The sequence below is a fragment of the Panthera onca genome, chromosome C1 (assembly GCF_046562875.1).
Source record: "Panthera onca isolate mPanOnc1 chromosome C1, mPanOnc1 haplotype 2, whole genome shotgun sequence".
Classification (NCBI taxonomy): domain Eukaryota; kingdom Metazoa; phylum Chordata; class Mammalia; order Carnivora; family Felidae; genus Panthera; species Panthera onca.
Genome location: NC_138346.1, coordinates 23,803,284 through 23,819,251, shown reverse-complemented (window position 1 = coordinate 23,819,251; position 15,968 = coordinate 23,803,284). Strand labels below are relative to the sequence as shown.

General features: G+C 35.0%; 1 protein-coding gene across 2 annotated transcripts in view; it reads left to right on the top strand.

The window, feature by feature from the left end:
* The window catches only part of SPAG16 (sperm associated antigen 16), a 1,016,466-nt gene that overhangs the window by 33,761 nt on the left and 966,737 nt on the right, over positions 1-15,968 (top strand). The window contains exons 6-7 of one of the 2 annotated variants that reach the window (XM_078450901.2): positions 6,228-6,335; positions 13,776-13,893. In XM_078450901.2, the coding sequence (XP_078307027.2) occupies positions 6,228-6,335; positions 13,776-13,893 (226 nt within the window). The remainder of the gene's footprint in view (positions 1-6,227; positions 6,336-13,775; positions 13,894-15,968) is intronic. The other variant, XM_078450902.2, reaches the window with a different exon arrangement.

Genomic DNA, 15,968 nt, shown 5'->3' with positions numbered 1-15,968 from the left:
ATGAATTTAAATTGTTTTACTGAGTAAACTTCATTTGTGCAAATAGAAAGCAAGTCCCTGAAAACCAATTTAATGGTCAGAAAAACTTTAAGGTCTAATACTTTAATCAATTCCTATGCTTTCTTTCCTGGGATAAGTACAAATAGGCCTGCAAATGTGTATTTAAAAAGGGAGTTGATGCAATGCTGCACATTTATAGTTCAGCTTAAGAAACTTGGCATTATTTTTCTAAGTATTTTTTAACCTATTATGGGTTTACATTTCAGGTAAGATAAAACATTTGCTCTTTTATATGATTCATGAAGTTGTTGAAAGTAAGACAGCTTTCTTAGACTCAAAGTAGAGATTCATAAAAGTTTAAATTCTTTTATAAAGATATATAGTGTTACTAATAATCATGTATCCTGATATTTTGTCCATTAGAAGATATTTATCTACTGGCATGCCCCCTATTTTAGGTAAATAAATCTTGCTGTTAGAGGAATTGAGTGTATCTGGTAGTTGTGGTAACAGTAAAATTTATTGAGTATTTTTATGTGCAAGATGGTATATAAGTCACTTTACATAGTTTTCTTCTAAATGAATGAGAATTCCAGTGATGTTCTTGTGTTTTCACAACAAAAAAATCAACTTAGCCTTTTTTAGTCACTCTACTCAAACTCTTTCTCTCTCCTCTTCATCCACTATTCATTAAGCATATGATGGCAGAGGGATTCTCTCATTTTTGGTCCATCTTAATTCACACTGAGGGTTAAAATCTGGACAGAATAAATTGTTTGTTTTTTCAACTGATAATTGACATATTCCTCAGAATTTTTTTTGAGACTGAATATTTCAATCAACTTCAAGGTTATTGATATGGAAATGAAGTGTAGGGTTAGATGGTGGGAATAGACTATAGGTACTGTGACACACTATTTACTTGTGATAAAAACTACAACATTTGTGGTAAAATAAAGAACATGTCAAGAAAAAGATCATGTCAAAAGGGGGGAGGTTTGAGGGTTTGAGGAAAAAGAAATAACTTGGAAGTATGCATGAGACACTTTCACCATATGCCATATATGACTTGATCTTTAAGTAAGGTCTCACTGATCATAATTTGCCCCATCAGGAGCCTGAAAACCTAAGCTCATCCCATTTCTTAGGCAGCATCCCAGTAACTGCTCCTCAGTGATTGCTCTGACATAGCTCTTAATGCAGAAATCTATCTTTTTGCATTTATTTTATGTGAATCTGAATTTGGAAATTCTGTAAGATGAAGAAGTAGATTTATTACATTCTGACCTCTAGTGCATTGTAAGAACTCTAATTCAGTCCACCCATTTTTCAGAACATGGGAGTCTCAGTGCAGTAGTTAACTAGGTTAGTTTTTCAGCTAACTAAGACTGCTAGATAGCTACTTTTTCATTATAATTATATTTTACATTATCAGATTGAAACTAATGTATTATCGAGGTAGGTGAAATATTCCTATTAATTTTTTACCTACAGCCCAGGCTTAGAAAGAATAGTCTTGCTTGCTTTCTATCACAGGTTTGCAGAAGGTATATCCAGTTGAAGAATGTTTCTTATTACCACACTGATACTAAAGAGCCTTTTTCATCAAGTTACCAATTATTTTATTAAAGTGATCTGCAGGTGGTATATATGTCTCATATGCATTGCCAGAATAAAATCTTGGTTTTCCAGAACATATATGCTTTCTTTTTCACAATTAACAGAAGTAGCCGAATACCATTGTCTTTTAACCATATATTCAAGCACATTTAGAATTAAATTTGGTAAAATCTTTTATTTGTAATTATTTTGAATTATCCTGTTTTAAATATGTATTTCAATTCTGTAAACCAATTCTTTTTGTAAGTAGATGGATTGTAAAATATTTTGGCAGCATACATTTAATTTTCTTTTACTTAAATGAAATATGAATGACTATTCTTGAAGCTATAGGTGGTGGCCGGTTCATCTACCAACCCTATATACACTATGTTAGTGAGAATCCTTCAATGTGAATTATAATGGAATCTTTATTTCTTTAATTATCTTTAGAATTGCTCAATACTGGATTTGACTGATTACTAAATAGTTTTTTTTCAGAAAGGAATTAGCAGTGATATTTTTAGACGTTTTAATTTAAATTCCAGTTAATATATAGTGTGATATTAATTTTAGGTGTATAATATAGAGATTCAACACTTTTCATATAACACCCGGTATTTATTACAACTACCCTCCTTAATCTCCATCACTATTTAACCCATCCCCAACGACTTCCTTTCTGGTAACCATCAGTTTGATCTTTATAGTTACATGACTCTTTTTTCCCCTTTGCTCCTTTGTTTTATCTCTTAAATTTCACATGAGTGAAATCATATGGTATTTGTCTTTCTCTGACTTATTTCACCTAGCTCCATTCGTGTTGTTGTGAATGGCAAGATTTCATTCGTGTTTAGGGCTGAGTAATATTCCATTGTATGTATATATTGCATCTTCTTTATGTATTTACTAATCGATGGATGCTTGGGCTGTTTCCATAATTTGACTATTGTAGATAATGCTGTTATACACATCAGGGTGCATGTATCCATTTGAATTAGTAGTTTTGTATACTTTAGGTAAACACTAGTAGTACAATTGCTGGATCATAAGGTAGTTCTATTTTTAACTTTTTGAGAAACCTGCATACTGTTTTCCATAGTAGGCTGTACCAGTTTTCATTCCTACTGATAGTGCAAGAGGGTTCCCCTTTCTCCATATCCTCACCAACGTCTGTTGTTTTCTTGTGTTGTTGATTTTAGCCATTCTGACAGGTGTAAGGTGATATCTCATTATAGTTTCTTTTTTAAGTTTATTTATTTTTGAGAGAGAACACAAGGCGGGGGGAGCAGAGAGACAGAGAGGAGACACATAAGCAGTCTCCAGACTCAGAGCCATCAACGCAGAATCCCATGTGGGGCTTGAGCCATGTACTGTGAGATCATGACATGAACTGAAGTTGGACACTTAACTGACCGAACCACCAAGGTGCCCCCTCATTGTAGTTTTGATTTGTATTTCCTTGATCATCAGTGATATTGAGCATCTATTCATGTGTCTGTTGGCCATCTGGATGTCTTCTTTGGAAAAATATGTCTCCTGCTCATTTTTAACTCTATTATGTATTTTTGGATTTTGAATTTTATAAATTTTTTATGCATTTTGAATACTAACCCTTTTTCAGATATGTCATTTGCAAATATCTTCTCCCTTTCTGTTGTTTGCCTTTTAGTTTTGCAGTTTCCTTTGCTGTGCAGAAGCTTTTTACTTTGATGAAGTCCCAATAGTTTATTTTTGCTTTTGTTTCCCTTTCCCCAGGAGACACCTTGAAAGAAGTTGCTATAGCCAATGTCAAGGAGGTTACTGCCTGTGTTCTCTATAGGAATTTTATGGTTTCTGGCCTCACATTTAGGTCTTTAATACATTTTGAATTTATTTTTGTGTATGGCATAAGAAAGTGGTCCAGTTTTATTCTTCTGCATGTAATTGTTCTGTTCCAAACACCATTTGTCAAAGAGACAGTCTCTTTCCCATTGGATATTCTTTCTTGATGTGTTGAAGATTAATTGACCATAAAATTGGGGGTTCATTTCTGGGCTTTCTCTTCTGTTCTATTGATATATGTGTCTATTTTTGTGCCAGTACCATAGTGTTTTTTAAGTGATTCTTTTTATTTTAAAAATTAATTAATTAAATAATTAATTAATTATTTTTGAGAGAGATACAGAGAGCAGGGGTAGGGGGAAGAGGGAGAGAGAATCTTAAGCAGGCTGCATGCCCTTACTTTTCTCACTTTTGTGAGATTACAACCTAAGCCAAAATCAAGAGTTGGACACTTAAATGACTGAGCCACCCAGTACCATACTGGTTTTTTTTTTTTTTTTTCAATATATGAAGTTTGTTGTCAAATTGGTTTCCATACAACACCCAGTGCTCATCCCAAAAGGTGCCCTCCTCAATACCCATCACCCACCCTCCCCTCCTTCCCACCCCCCATCAACCCTCAGTTTGTTCTCAGTTTTTAAGAGTCTCTTATGCTTTGGCTCTCTTCCACTCTAACCTCTTTTTTTTTTTCCTTCCCCTCCCCCATGAGTTTCTGTTAAGTTTCGCAGGATCCACATAAGAGTGAAACCATATGGTATCTGTCTTTCTCTGTATGGCTTATTTCACTTAGCATAACACTCTCCAGTTCCATCCATGTTGCTACAAAGGGCCATATTTCATTCTTTCTCATTGCCACGTAGTACTCCATTGTGTATATACAACACAATTTCTTTATCCATTCATCAGTTGATGGACATTTAGGCTCTTTCCATCATTTGGCTATTGTTGAGAGTGCTGCTATAAACATTGGGGTACAAGTGCCCCTGTGCATCAGTACTCCTGTATCCCTTGGGTAAATTCCTAGCAGGGCTATTGCTGGGTAATAGGGTAGGTCTATTTTTAATTTTTTGAGGAACCTCCACACTGTTTTCCAGAGTGGCTGCACCAACTTGCATTCCCACCAAAGGTGCAAGAGGGTTCCCGTTTCTCCACATCCTCTCCAGCATCTATAGTCTCCTGATTTGTTCATTTTGGCCACTCTGGCGTGCGGTGATATCTGAGTGTGGTTTTGATTTGTATTTCCCTGATGAGGAGCGACGTTGAGCATCTTTTCATGTGCCTGTTGGCCATCTGGATGTCTTCTTTAGAGAAGTGTCTATTCATGTTTTCTGCCCATTTCTTCACTGGGTTATTTGTTTTTCGAGTGTGGAGTTTGGTGAGCTCTTTATAGATTTTGGATACTAGCCCTTTGTCTGATATGTCATTTGCAAATATCTTTTCCCATTCCATTGGTTGCCTTTTAGTTTTGTTGGTTGTTTCCTTTGCTGTGCAGAAGCTTTTTATCTTCATAAGGTCCTAGTAGTTCACTTTTGCTTTTAATTCCCTCGCCTTTGGGGATGTGTCAAGTAAGCAATTGCTACGACTGAGGTCAGAGAGGTCTTTTCCTGCTTTCTCCTCTAAGGTTTTGATGGTTTCCTGTCTCACATTTAGGTCCCTTATCCATTTTGAGTTTATTTTTGTGAATGGTGTAAGAAAGTGGTCTCGTTTCAATCTTCTGCATGTTGCTGTCCAGTTCTCCCAGCACCATTTGTTAAAGAGACTGTCTTTTTTCCATTGGATGTTCTTTCCTGCTTTGTCAAAGATGAGTTGGCCATACGTTTGTGGGTCTAGTTCTGGGGTTTCTATTCTATTCCATTGGTCTATGTGTCTGTTTTTGTGCCAAGTACCATACTGTTTTGATCACTACGAGATTTAATATAACTTGAAGTCAACAATTATGATGCCTCCAGCTTTGCTTTTCTTTTTCAAGGTTGCTTTGGCTATTTGGGATCTTTTGTGGTTCTGTACAAATTTTAGAATTTTTTTTTCTGTGAACAATGATGGTGGTATTTTGGTAGGGATTGCATTAAATGTGTAGATTGCTTTGGGTAGTATACACATTTTAGCATATTTGTTCTTCTAATCCATGAATGCATGGAATGTCTTTCCATTTCTTTGTGTCATCTTCAATTTCTTTCATTAGTGTTTTATAGTTTTCAGAGTACAGGTCTTTCACCTCTTTGGTTAGGTTTATTCCTAGGCATCTTAATGTTTTTGGTGCTCTTGTAAATGGGATTGATTCCTTATTTTCTCTTTCTGCTGCTTCATTATTGGTGTGTAGATATGCAGCAGATTTCTGTATGTTGATTTTGGATCCTGCAAATTTACTGTATTTGTTTATCAGTTCTAATATTTTTTTGGTGCTGTCTTTTGAGTTTTCCATATATATATCATGTCATGTGCAAATAGTGAAAGTTTGACTTCTTCCTTGCCAATTGCAATATCCTTTATTTCTTTTTATTTTCATTGCTATGGCTAGGACTTTCAGTATTTGTTGAATAAAAGTGGTGAGAGAGGACATCCCTGTCTTGTTCCTGACTATAGAGGAAAAGCTTTTAATTTTCCTCCATTGAGGATAATATTAACTGTGGATTTTCATATATGGCCTTTATTATATTGACTTATATATCCTCTAAACCTACTTTGTTGAGAGTTTTTTTTTTTTTTTTTTTTTTTTTTTTTTTTTTTTTTACCATGAATGGATGTTGTACTTTGTCAAATACTTTTTTGGAGTTAGTGATTTTTAAAATTATTATTATTTTTAGCAAGGCTAGAGAAGACTTGCTGAAAACTCAAAAAGAACGTGATTTTCATCGAATGCACCACAAGCGGATAGTCCAGGAAAAAAACAAGTTAATTAATGACCTCAAAGGGTAAGCTGCTAATATTTGTCAGTATATTTATTAAGGAGTTATTTAATTACTGTTAAGTAACTTGGCCTCATTAGAAGTTTTCATGTAAAATAATCATTCAATATTTATTGGTATTTACTGTATGCCAGATACTATACTATGTGTTTGAAATACAGAGATGAATAAGTTAAGGTCCTTGCTGTAATGGTTCTCAGAGACTAATGGGATGTGTGATGGGGGAGGAGTTAAACTGAAATATTCTGCATTGTTGCTATGCCAACCAAGGGCAGTCACCTCAACCAGACTGGGTGTGAGAGGGTTTCAAGGACCTATTTCCAGAGGAATTCTGAAGTGTAGGTTAACAGAGTGAGGGAGCAGGGCGCTTTGGGCAGATGGTACATACCCTGCAAAGGCACCAAGTCATGAAAGAGCATGGCATATTCACCATATTGTACCCATAGAAAACAAAGTATAAAACCTACTTGACAAGGGTGAGGTGGAGGGGGCATATACTGAATGACCTTGAATTTATGCTAAGGTTTTTAGAAATAGTATATATTCAGATTTATTTTCCCTCCTCTCTTCCTCTCTTACTTCCAAAAATATTACCTTTTGCATTTTTATACAGGTCTTTTTCAGAACTGTAGGTTGTATTTTGTTTTCTTTTTTTTTTAAATTTTTTTTAACGTTTTATTTATTTTTGAGACAGGAAGAGACAGAGTATGAACAGGGGAGGGTCAGAGAGAGGGAGACACAGAATCTGAAACAGGCTCCAGGCTCTGAGCTGTCAGCACAGAGCCCAACGCGGCGCTCGAACTCACAGAGGGCGAGATCATGACCTGAGCCGAAGTCGGCCGCTTAACTGACTGAGCCACCCAGGCGCCCCTGTATTTTGTTTTCAAAGTACATTCTTTAAATTTGGGAATTGTTCTATACTCAGGACCATATAGGGGTCTGTGGCTCCTGCTGTTCATGTGGACATCCTTTAAAGGTAGCTAAGCTTTTTCTTGTCTAAAGATAAATAATTGTTGTACCTTCATTAGGGTGAGACACCCATTTACCCAGAGGAAAAGCAGAAAGGTATTTTAATTGTGTGTATGTGTATATGTGTGTGTGTGTGAATGTGCATACACAGCCACATGTACGGTTAAGTGAGTTTGAATCACAGCACATTCTTTCATGGGAAAGATCTCAGGTTTGATTCTATTCTCACTTTCTGTGCTAATACAAGCAGGTTTCAGTACTTCAGTACTTCAGTTACTTGGATATGTGACAGTCTAAGAGCATGTTTGTATCCAGTTGTGGCAGCTGAAATATGTTGTTCACTGTCGCTGCCTGGATATTCTACTCTTCGGTAAATTGAATATTTTAATTGCTTTCTTTTTCATTGAGTCTCTAGCCTATGTTTAAAAATAGATCATACTTGTTATATTTCCTAGTATGTTTAAAGGGAATACTATTATAATTCATTTCTTATAAAAATTCAGCAATGTCAGATTATACTTTTTGTAATCCTCAGATGCCCTGGTGAAGAAACTCACATTACACTGTAATATAACTACAACTTTTGTTTTCAGCTAGCCTTTATTCCCACATATAATTATTAAGGATACTGTCTCCATTTAACCATTTGGATGAATCGATAGTATGTGTTTTCTAAGTACCTAAAACAAAAATTTAGTGATATCATCAGAGTCATTAATAAAAAAAACAACCAGCAACTAAACATGCATAATAAATCAGCTATAAGGAAGAATTTTTTTTTAATTTTTTTAATATTTATTTATTTTTGAGACAGAGAAAGACAGACCATGGATGGGGGAGGGTCAGAGAGAGGGAGACGCAGAATCTGAAGCAGGCTCCAGGCTCTGAGCTGCCAGCACAGAGCCCTACGTGGGGCTCGAGCTCACGGACTCTGAGATCATCACCTGAGCGGAAGTCCGACGCTTAACTGACTGAGGCACCCAAGAAGAATGTTTTTTGATGCCAGGCTAAATTAGAGTCTAACTTCTCTATGTTAATATTTTACCCCAATATTTCAGTTATATATCTATGTTTTTTCTCATTGTAAACTACAAAAGGTCACTCTTAATTTTTTTCTGTAAATTGTTTAAGTCGATAATTAGTTGATTTTACTATCAGCTTTACAGTAGTTCTCATTTAATGTGAGTGTCTTATTACGAATTTATTCATTTTTAGAATTATTAATATCAAAGTTAGTTAAATTTTTTTGATATTTATTTTTGAGAGAGGGACAGAGCATGAGTGGGGGAGGGGCAGAGAGTGAGGGAGACAGAATCCAAAGTAGAAAGTAGGCTTCATGCTCTGAGCTGTCAGCACAGAGCCCGATGTCAGCCTTGAACCCATAAACAGTGAGATCATGACCTTAGCTGAAGTCGGACGCTTAACCGACTGAGCCACCTAGCGGTCCCTCAAAGTTAGAGCATAGAAGCAGATGAATTATGAGGTACTTATGGAATTCACAAAACAGACATACTCCTTCAGATTGACTAAACAGGTTTTTTTTTAATGTTGTTTCCTTGTTATATTCTACATAATGGTAATTCTTTGGGCAGAGGATTATCAAGTCATATCCCATGAATGAGTTAGGTACTAAAGTCAGTAAATACAAGAAAAACTGTACCATCAATAATAATAATCCTTCAATTTTCCACAAATTACAGCACACATTTTTGTGTATATAACTCTGTACCTGAATATGTGCTTATAAATATATATAACTTTAGGGAAGTGTGCAATATACAGCAAAGTATATTTATATATATATATATGCTAAGCACATTAATGGAATGGGGGATAGGATTGTACATATTTGTTATATTTTTATTTTGTTACTCTCATGCTTTACTGAATATAGTTGAATTTTGATACACATTATATATATTTAACTTAACTCTAGTGCTTATGTTTTATTGCCGCTGGCAATGAAATATAATCATAAATTATGTTAAGAGAAACATGACTTACAAGTCAATGACTTTTATAAATAATTTCATGAAATGTACAAAACAAGGATTACTCTTTTATTTTTTAATAGAAAAACATTTAAAATTATTTTGGGGTTCTTATGCTTGGGGCCATGTTTGAATAGAACTGAACTAGCTCTCTAACTGGAAATAGATTAGCTCTTCAACTGCAATGAACTACAAAACTGAACAGAACTTTTGGCAGTTGTTTTTTCAGATGTTGGAAAATTGGCAGAGTAGGACTGTGATGCCTAAGAAAAGGGAACTATTCAAAGTGAGCAGCATGATCACCCCAGATTTTTGCACAGAAGTACTATTCAGACAATAGTGTTACAAAGTAGAACACGGGGTGCAGTAGTCTTTGATTAACTGATGAGGCAGAGATCTGAGCGCAGTGCTACTGAGGGGACTGGAATTTGCAGAATAGGATCACAAAAGGAGGGAGGTACATGAAAGGAATTTAAGAAATATTTGTAGTAGTTCCCTTTAGTCTTTGACCAAATACTAAGTTATGGAAAAGTGAAAAAAATGATGCCTCCAAAGAACAGCTCATGGGAAACTGAGCTAAATGGAGATTCCAGAGGTTATAGATGTAGAAATTCTGACCAGCTCAATGGAGGAACCTCACTGAAAATTCTGAGCATTCAGTTAAGAACCTTGATAAGACATGCCATAGGAGAAGAGTTATTCTAGCCTTGGAGAAGGGACTACTTTGACTTGCCCTAATAAAAGATTAAAAGTAAACTTTGGAGAGCTCAAACTGTCAACCATTAAATTAACTATCTGCCAGAACAAAACTCTTTTAAAGGAAGATAATAAAATTCAGATAAATGTATGTCCAACATACAAAAAAATATATAACATATATAGAAGCAGGAAAATGTGTCCCATAGCCAGGAACAAATACAAACAGACTCAGAAATGAAAGAAATAACAGAATTAGTAGTGCTTATGAAATGTTCAGAATTTTAAAGAAAATAATGAATATAATGAGTGAACAGTTGAGAAATTGCAGAAGTGAAATGAGAAATATAAACAAAGAACCAAATGGAAGTTCTCAAACTGAAAAATGTATTTTCAAAAAAATTTACTAAGGGAAAAAGCTGAAAAGAACTAACAGAGCCCCACAAAAAAAGGCTAAAAAAATAAACGAAATTGTGCCTGTGAGGCAATTTCAAATTGTCTGTCACAAGTCAGAGGAAGACACTGGAGTGGCCTTCTCAACTCTGATAGCTTACTCCAACAATCTGGTAAATCAGTTAAAATTATTTATGCAGGGAATCTTGGATTAATCATGGGGTGGGTGCATAGACTAAATAAGCCCACTTTGAGCCAGACTTTAGCCATGACCCTACTTATTCTCTGACCTCTGTAAATCCCCTTTGTAATATAGGGGCTGTGATGTCACTCTGGATTTCTGGATATTAATGACAACTCCTGAAAATATTTTTCCCAGTACTTAGTCACGCCTACAGGTTTGTGGAAGGACTGAGGTTGTCATCACAGTCCATCATTGCTGTGGTGTTATGGAGCTCCTCCTCTACTGTCTGCCAGGAGAGGCAGCTCAGGCATTTTCATCTTTTTGAGTGTTAACCATTACTTTTTCCAACTTGCTAAGAGCCACCTCAGCAGTGACTTTACTGCAGCCATTGGAGTGCTTGTTTCAGTACTTGTAAAATCCACTGTTTCAAAAGGTGAATTATTGTTTATCCATTCTTAGGTTAGTATCTCAAAATCCAATCTCTAGGGTGCTTTTTTGGTTCCTGTTAGTGTATGCTGATTAATTCTTTTTTTTTTTTTAATTTTTTTTTTAACGTTTATTTATTTTTGAGACAGAGAGAGACAAAGCATGAACAGGGGAGGGTCAGAGAGAGGGAGATACAGAATCTGAAACAGGCTCCAGGCTCTGAGCTGTCAGCACAGAGCCCGACGCGGGGCTTGAACTCACGGACCGCGAGATCATGACCTGAGCCGAAGTCGGCTGCTTAACCAACTGAGCCACCCAGGCGCCCCTGCTGATTAATTCTTATACTAGTTTGGATATATAGTCTCTTTTCTCCCTTACCAAACCATTAGCTTGGCAGTCAGGAGAGGAGGAAGTAGGGCCAACTCCAGGAGGGTATCTTTTACCTTGTGGGGAAGAGGCCTGTACAGCGGCTTGCAGCACATCTGAAGTGTCAGCTCTTTCTACGGAAGGAGAGCCACCCCTGCATGCCCACAGGGCCTAAGGAAAAGGGATACACAAACAACATCCTTACAGTCATTCTGAGAATTTGGGAAAAAGAGGTCATTTCAGCAAGATGTCATTTTATCTGGATGACATATTATGCATGACTGTGATATAAGAGTCTGATATATGAAGCAAAACCTGATAAAACATAAAGGAAAAATAGATATATCCACAGTTATAATTGGAGATTTTAACACTCCTCTTTTGGCAATCATTAGAAAAATAGGCACAATTTCTCTAAGTCTATAGAATAAGACATCAACTAATTGAGTGTAATTGATATTTCTTGAATTCTACTTTGGACTTTTTATGTGCACAAAATAGGTCATATGCTCAACCATAAAACAAGTCTTTATACATTTCACAGAACTGATGTCATACAAAATATGCTCTCTGACCACAATCAAATTAAATTAAAATCAATGACAAAAAGCTCTCTGGAATATTCCCAAATATCTGGAAATGAAGTAGCATAGTTCTAAGTAGTCCCTGAGTCAATGAAGGAAATGAAAAAATATTTCAATCTGAATGATTGAAAGGCAGCATATTAAAAATTGTGGGATGCAGCCAAAGCAGTTCTTAAAGTAAAATTGATAGTTTTAAATGCTTATATGAGCAAAGAAGAAAATTTTATATCAATAATCTAATCTTATACTTAGATGATAAAAAAAGAAAAAGAGAAAGAAAAATAAATAAAAAGATCAGAAACCAATAAACTAGCAAAGGGACAAACATAAGAAAAAATCAACAAAATCATGTTGATTGTTTGAAAATATAATAAAAGTGATAAAATTTATAATAAAATTGACAAAACTAATTAGACTAATCACCAAATGTTGGCAATGAGGTAGAGTAACCAAGGCTGTCAAATATTGCTGTTGGAAATGTAAATTACAACTCAGCAATTCAACTCGTAGGTATTTTTCCTAAGAGAAATGAAGAGATAGAACCAAAAAATATCTCATATGATTTGTGTCAGTCTGCTCATAGCAACCTTATTCATTATAGCCCCAAGCTAAAAACAAATCAGTTCTTCATCAGTGAAATATTGAATAAACACATTGTAGAATATACATACAAAGGAATGTGACTCACAGTAAAAAGAAATGAATTAGTGATATACACAACAACATGGAAGAATCTAAAAAACATTGTGTTGAGTGAAAAGAAGCCAGTTTCTGGTATCATGGAATGAATTTAGAGGGTGTCCTTCCTTTTCTGTTTTTTGAAATAGTTTGAGAGAATAGGTATTAATTTTTCTTTAAATGTTTGGTAGAATTCACCTGGGAAGCCATCTGGTCCTGGACTTTTGTTTGTTGGTAGTTTTTTATTACTGACTCAGTTTCTCTGCTGGCTATCTGTCTGTTCAAGTTTTCTACTTCTTGTTTCAGTTTTGGTAGTTATATGTTTCCAGTAATTTATTTCCTCCAGGTTACCCAATTTGTTGGCATATAGTTTTTTAAAATCTCTTATAATTGGTTGTATTCCTATGATGTTGGTTGTTACATTCATATTGTATGATTCCAAATATATGAAGTTCTAGAATCTCCTGAGGTGTTAGAAATGCTCTATATTTTGATAACATTGTGGACTCCCTGGGCATGCATATTTCTGAAAACTCTGAACTATAACATTTAAGATCTGTATATTTTACTCCAGGTAAATTACACTTCAATAATAAGTAAAAAATAGTATTTTGAAGGCATTTTCAAATTAAAAATATTATTAAAGGTATTTATATCATATATTGAGTTGAACTATTTCTCCTATGAGCTATCAAAATATTTTATACTTAATTTTCTTAACATGAATTACTCAAACTTGTTTTCAAAAACATCTTTTAGTTTATTTTGATGTGAATGATACTTTCTGTTTAATCTTCCATTATTTGCAGCCCTTGTCTTTTTGACAACTGTTTCTGAATTGATTAAGCAAACTGCAAATTTTTATCTCGACAAATAGCAGCAATCTTCTGAGTACATGCTTGAATATAGCAAAACTTCTGGTAGGAAATAGAAAAGTAGTTAACTCAAAAGAAATCTGACTTCCCTATTCCCACCATGTTTAAGGGCTGCATACCAAGTAATATTTCTGGCACTTCTTGGCTTGTGTTGACCTTTATATGGTTATTCATTTTTTATCCTACTGTAAAAGCAGAGAGAGAGAGAGAGAGAAAGGTTTAGATGTTAGATGGAAATCACTGATTTACTCAATTACCCTTTAAATGCCCTTTATTTTTCATAGGTTGAAGTTACATTATGCATCTTATGAACCAACTATAAGGGTGTTACATGAGAAGCACCACACTTTACTGAAGCAGAAAATGCTGACCTCTCTGGAAAGAGACAGAGCAGTTGGGCAGGTAAAGAAGCCATCAAAACTACCTCAAAATGATTTTAACCATTTAGTTTTCAATAATATAAGTAGGAATATTGGTTTCTGAGATAAATTTAAAAAGGTTTTCAACAATTATGTTGTAAAAAAGATTCATTTGGCAATATTCATAAAAGTTATTTTGTTCGTTTTAAACCTATAAAGATTAAGCTAAACATTATTTTTTTAAAAAATTTAATATTTATTTTTTTATTTTTGAGAGAGAGACAGAGAGAGACAGTATGAGTGGGGGAGGGGCAGAGAGAGAGGGAGACACAGAATCTGAAACAGGCTTCAGGCTCTGAGCTGTCAGCACAGAGCTTGACTTGGTACTCAAACTCAAGAACCGTGAGATCATGATCTGAGCCAAAGTTGAACGCTTAACCAACTGAGCCACCTAGGTGCCCCAAAACTTTACTGAATTAAAATAAATTTATAGGAGATTATTAAAGTATGGTTAGAGGAAGAAACTCAGCCAATATAGTCAAACTAGGATTTAAATGTCAACTTTGACATTATGAATACGGACCTTAGATGCTTTCAACTTCTTATAAATAAAGTATAGCCACAATGATCTGCCTTTTAAAAATATTGTTGTTAAACTTATATGAGATAATGAATAAAAACTCCCTGGAATTTACCCCCAAGTGAATATTTGACACACCTGGTTACTGACTCAATTTTTAGTCATTTCTACTATTGACATCCTTTTTCATTCTTCCTGGTGGGGTTTTTACATAGGCCTCGGACAGTGATAGGAATGTCTGGTATAGAATTCAAGAAAGATAAAACAAAATGTTTATGGGCCACTTAAAAAATATGTAACAGTTTATTAGAAAATATAAAAGTGCAACTATGCTTAACATTCTTTTATTGTTTTCTGGAGATTTTCATTTTTGGCCAAACTTTCAGAAGCTACAATAGCTTGTATGATGGTTATATTATTCCTTGAATGATTTTATTGTTAAGACATGATTTAATCGAGTTGTATTTTTTCTGTTCTTGAGTGTAATTCTTAGCTACTAAAATGCAAAACACTACTTGTGTCTCCATGCTTCTTTGTGCTTGAATTTTAATTTTGTATTCTTGAATGTCTGAATTGTATTATTGGTAATATTGCATAAAAGGAGTTTCATATAATTTACATTTTTATGGCATTGTATGTAAAACCTTCAGAATTTTATCTCCTTGCTCCTTTACATTTAACCTTTCTCCTCAGCCTCCCGATAAAAGGCATAAGTCTACATCTTGGAGTGCTTCAAGCTAGATTTGGTTGCTTCTACTTCTTATCCTGCCACAGGTTCAAATTAGATTTACTCATCTGACTCTCCTTATTCCCTGTTCTCATGCTTATCTCACTATTATCCTTCTCTGGGTGAGGGATCCATCAGTGATCTGGCCATATATTTCCAAGAGACCATGTATACTTTGACACCTCTGACAGACCATTCATACTGAATTTCATCATTCAAGGATACCAGGGCCTTCCAGACATCCATGCTGGCAAGTGCCTACACTGTTCTCTAGATTGTTAATTTCTACATCTGCAACCTGTCCAGCCCTGGATCTACACTTACGTGTAATTAGGGCTAAGTTATCCTCCTGAAGAGGTCATCAATTCCCCTATCTTTAATATGAGATGAATTTGGGGGCACCTGGGTGGCTCATCTGACTCTTGATTTTGGCTCAGGTCATCATCTCATAGTCATGAGATCGAGCCCTGTGTCTGGCTCCATGCAGGAAAAACCCAAATTTTATAAAAAATAAATATGAGATGAATTTCTAAGTTTAGATCAAAGGCCATTTTGAGGACATATACAGGCCACATATACTCTTTAAGTTTCAGATTGTTTCTTACTGGTTTAGTTAGAAGAATTAAGGATTGGGAGTGGTAGGGATGAGTCCCATCTGTGCTGCACAGTAGCCATGTGAATATTTAGGTTATTTTACTTCTATATCTTACCTATTTTTCTTACCTATTAAACAGAGATAAAATTACTTGCCTTATGTTTGATATGTATCTAAAGTGAAAACTTGTTTAAAAAATTAAATCACTATCCCTAA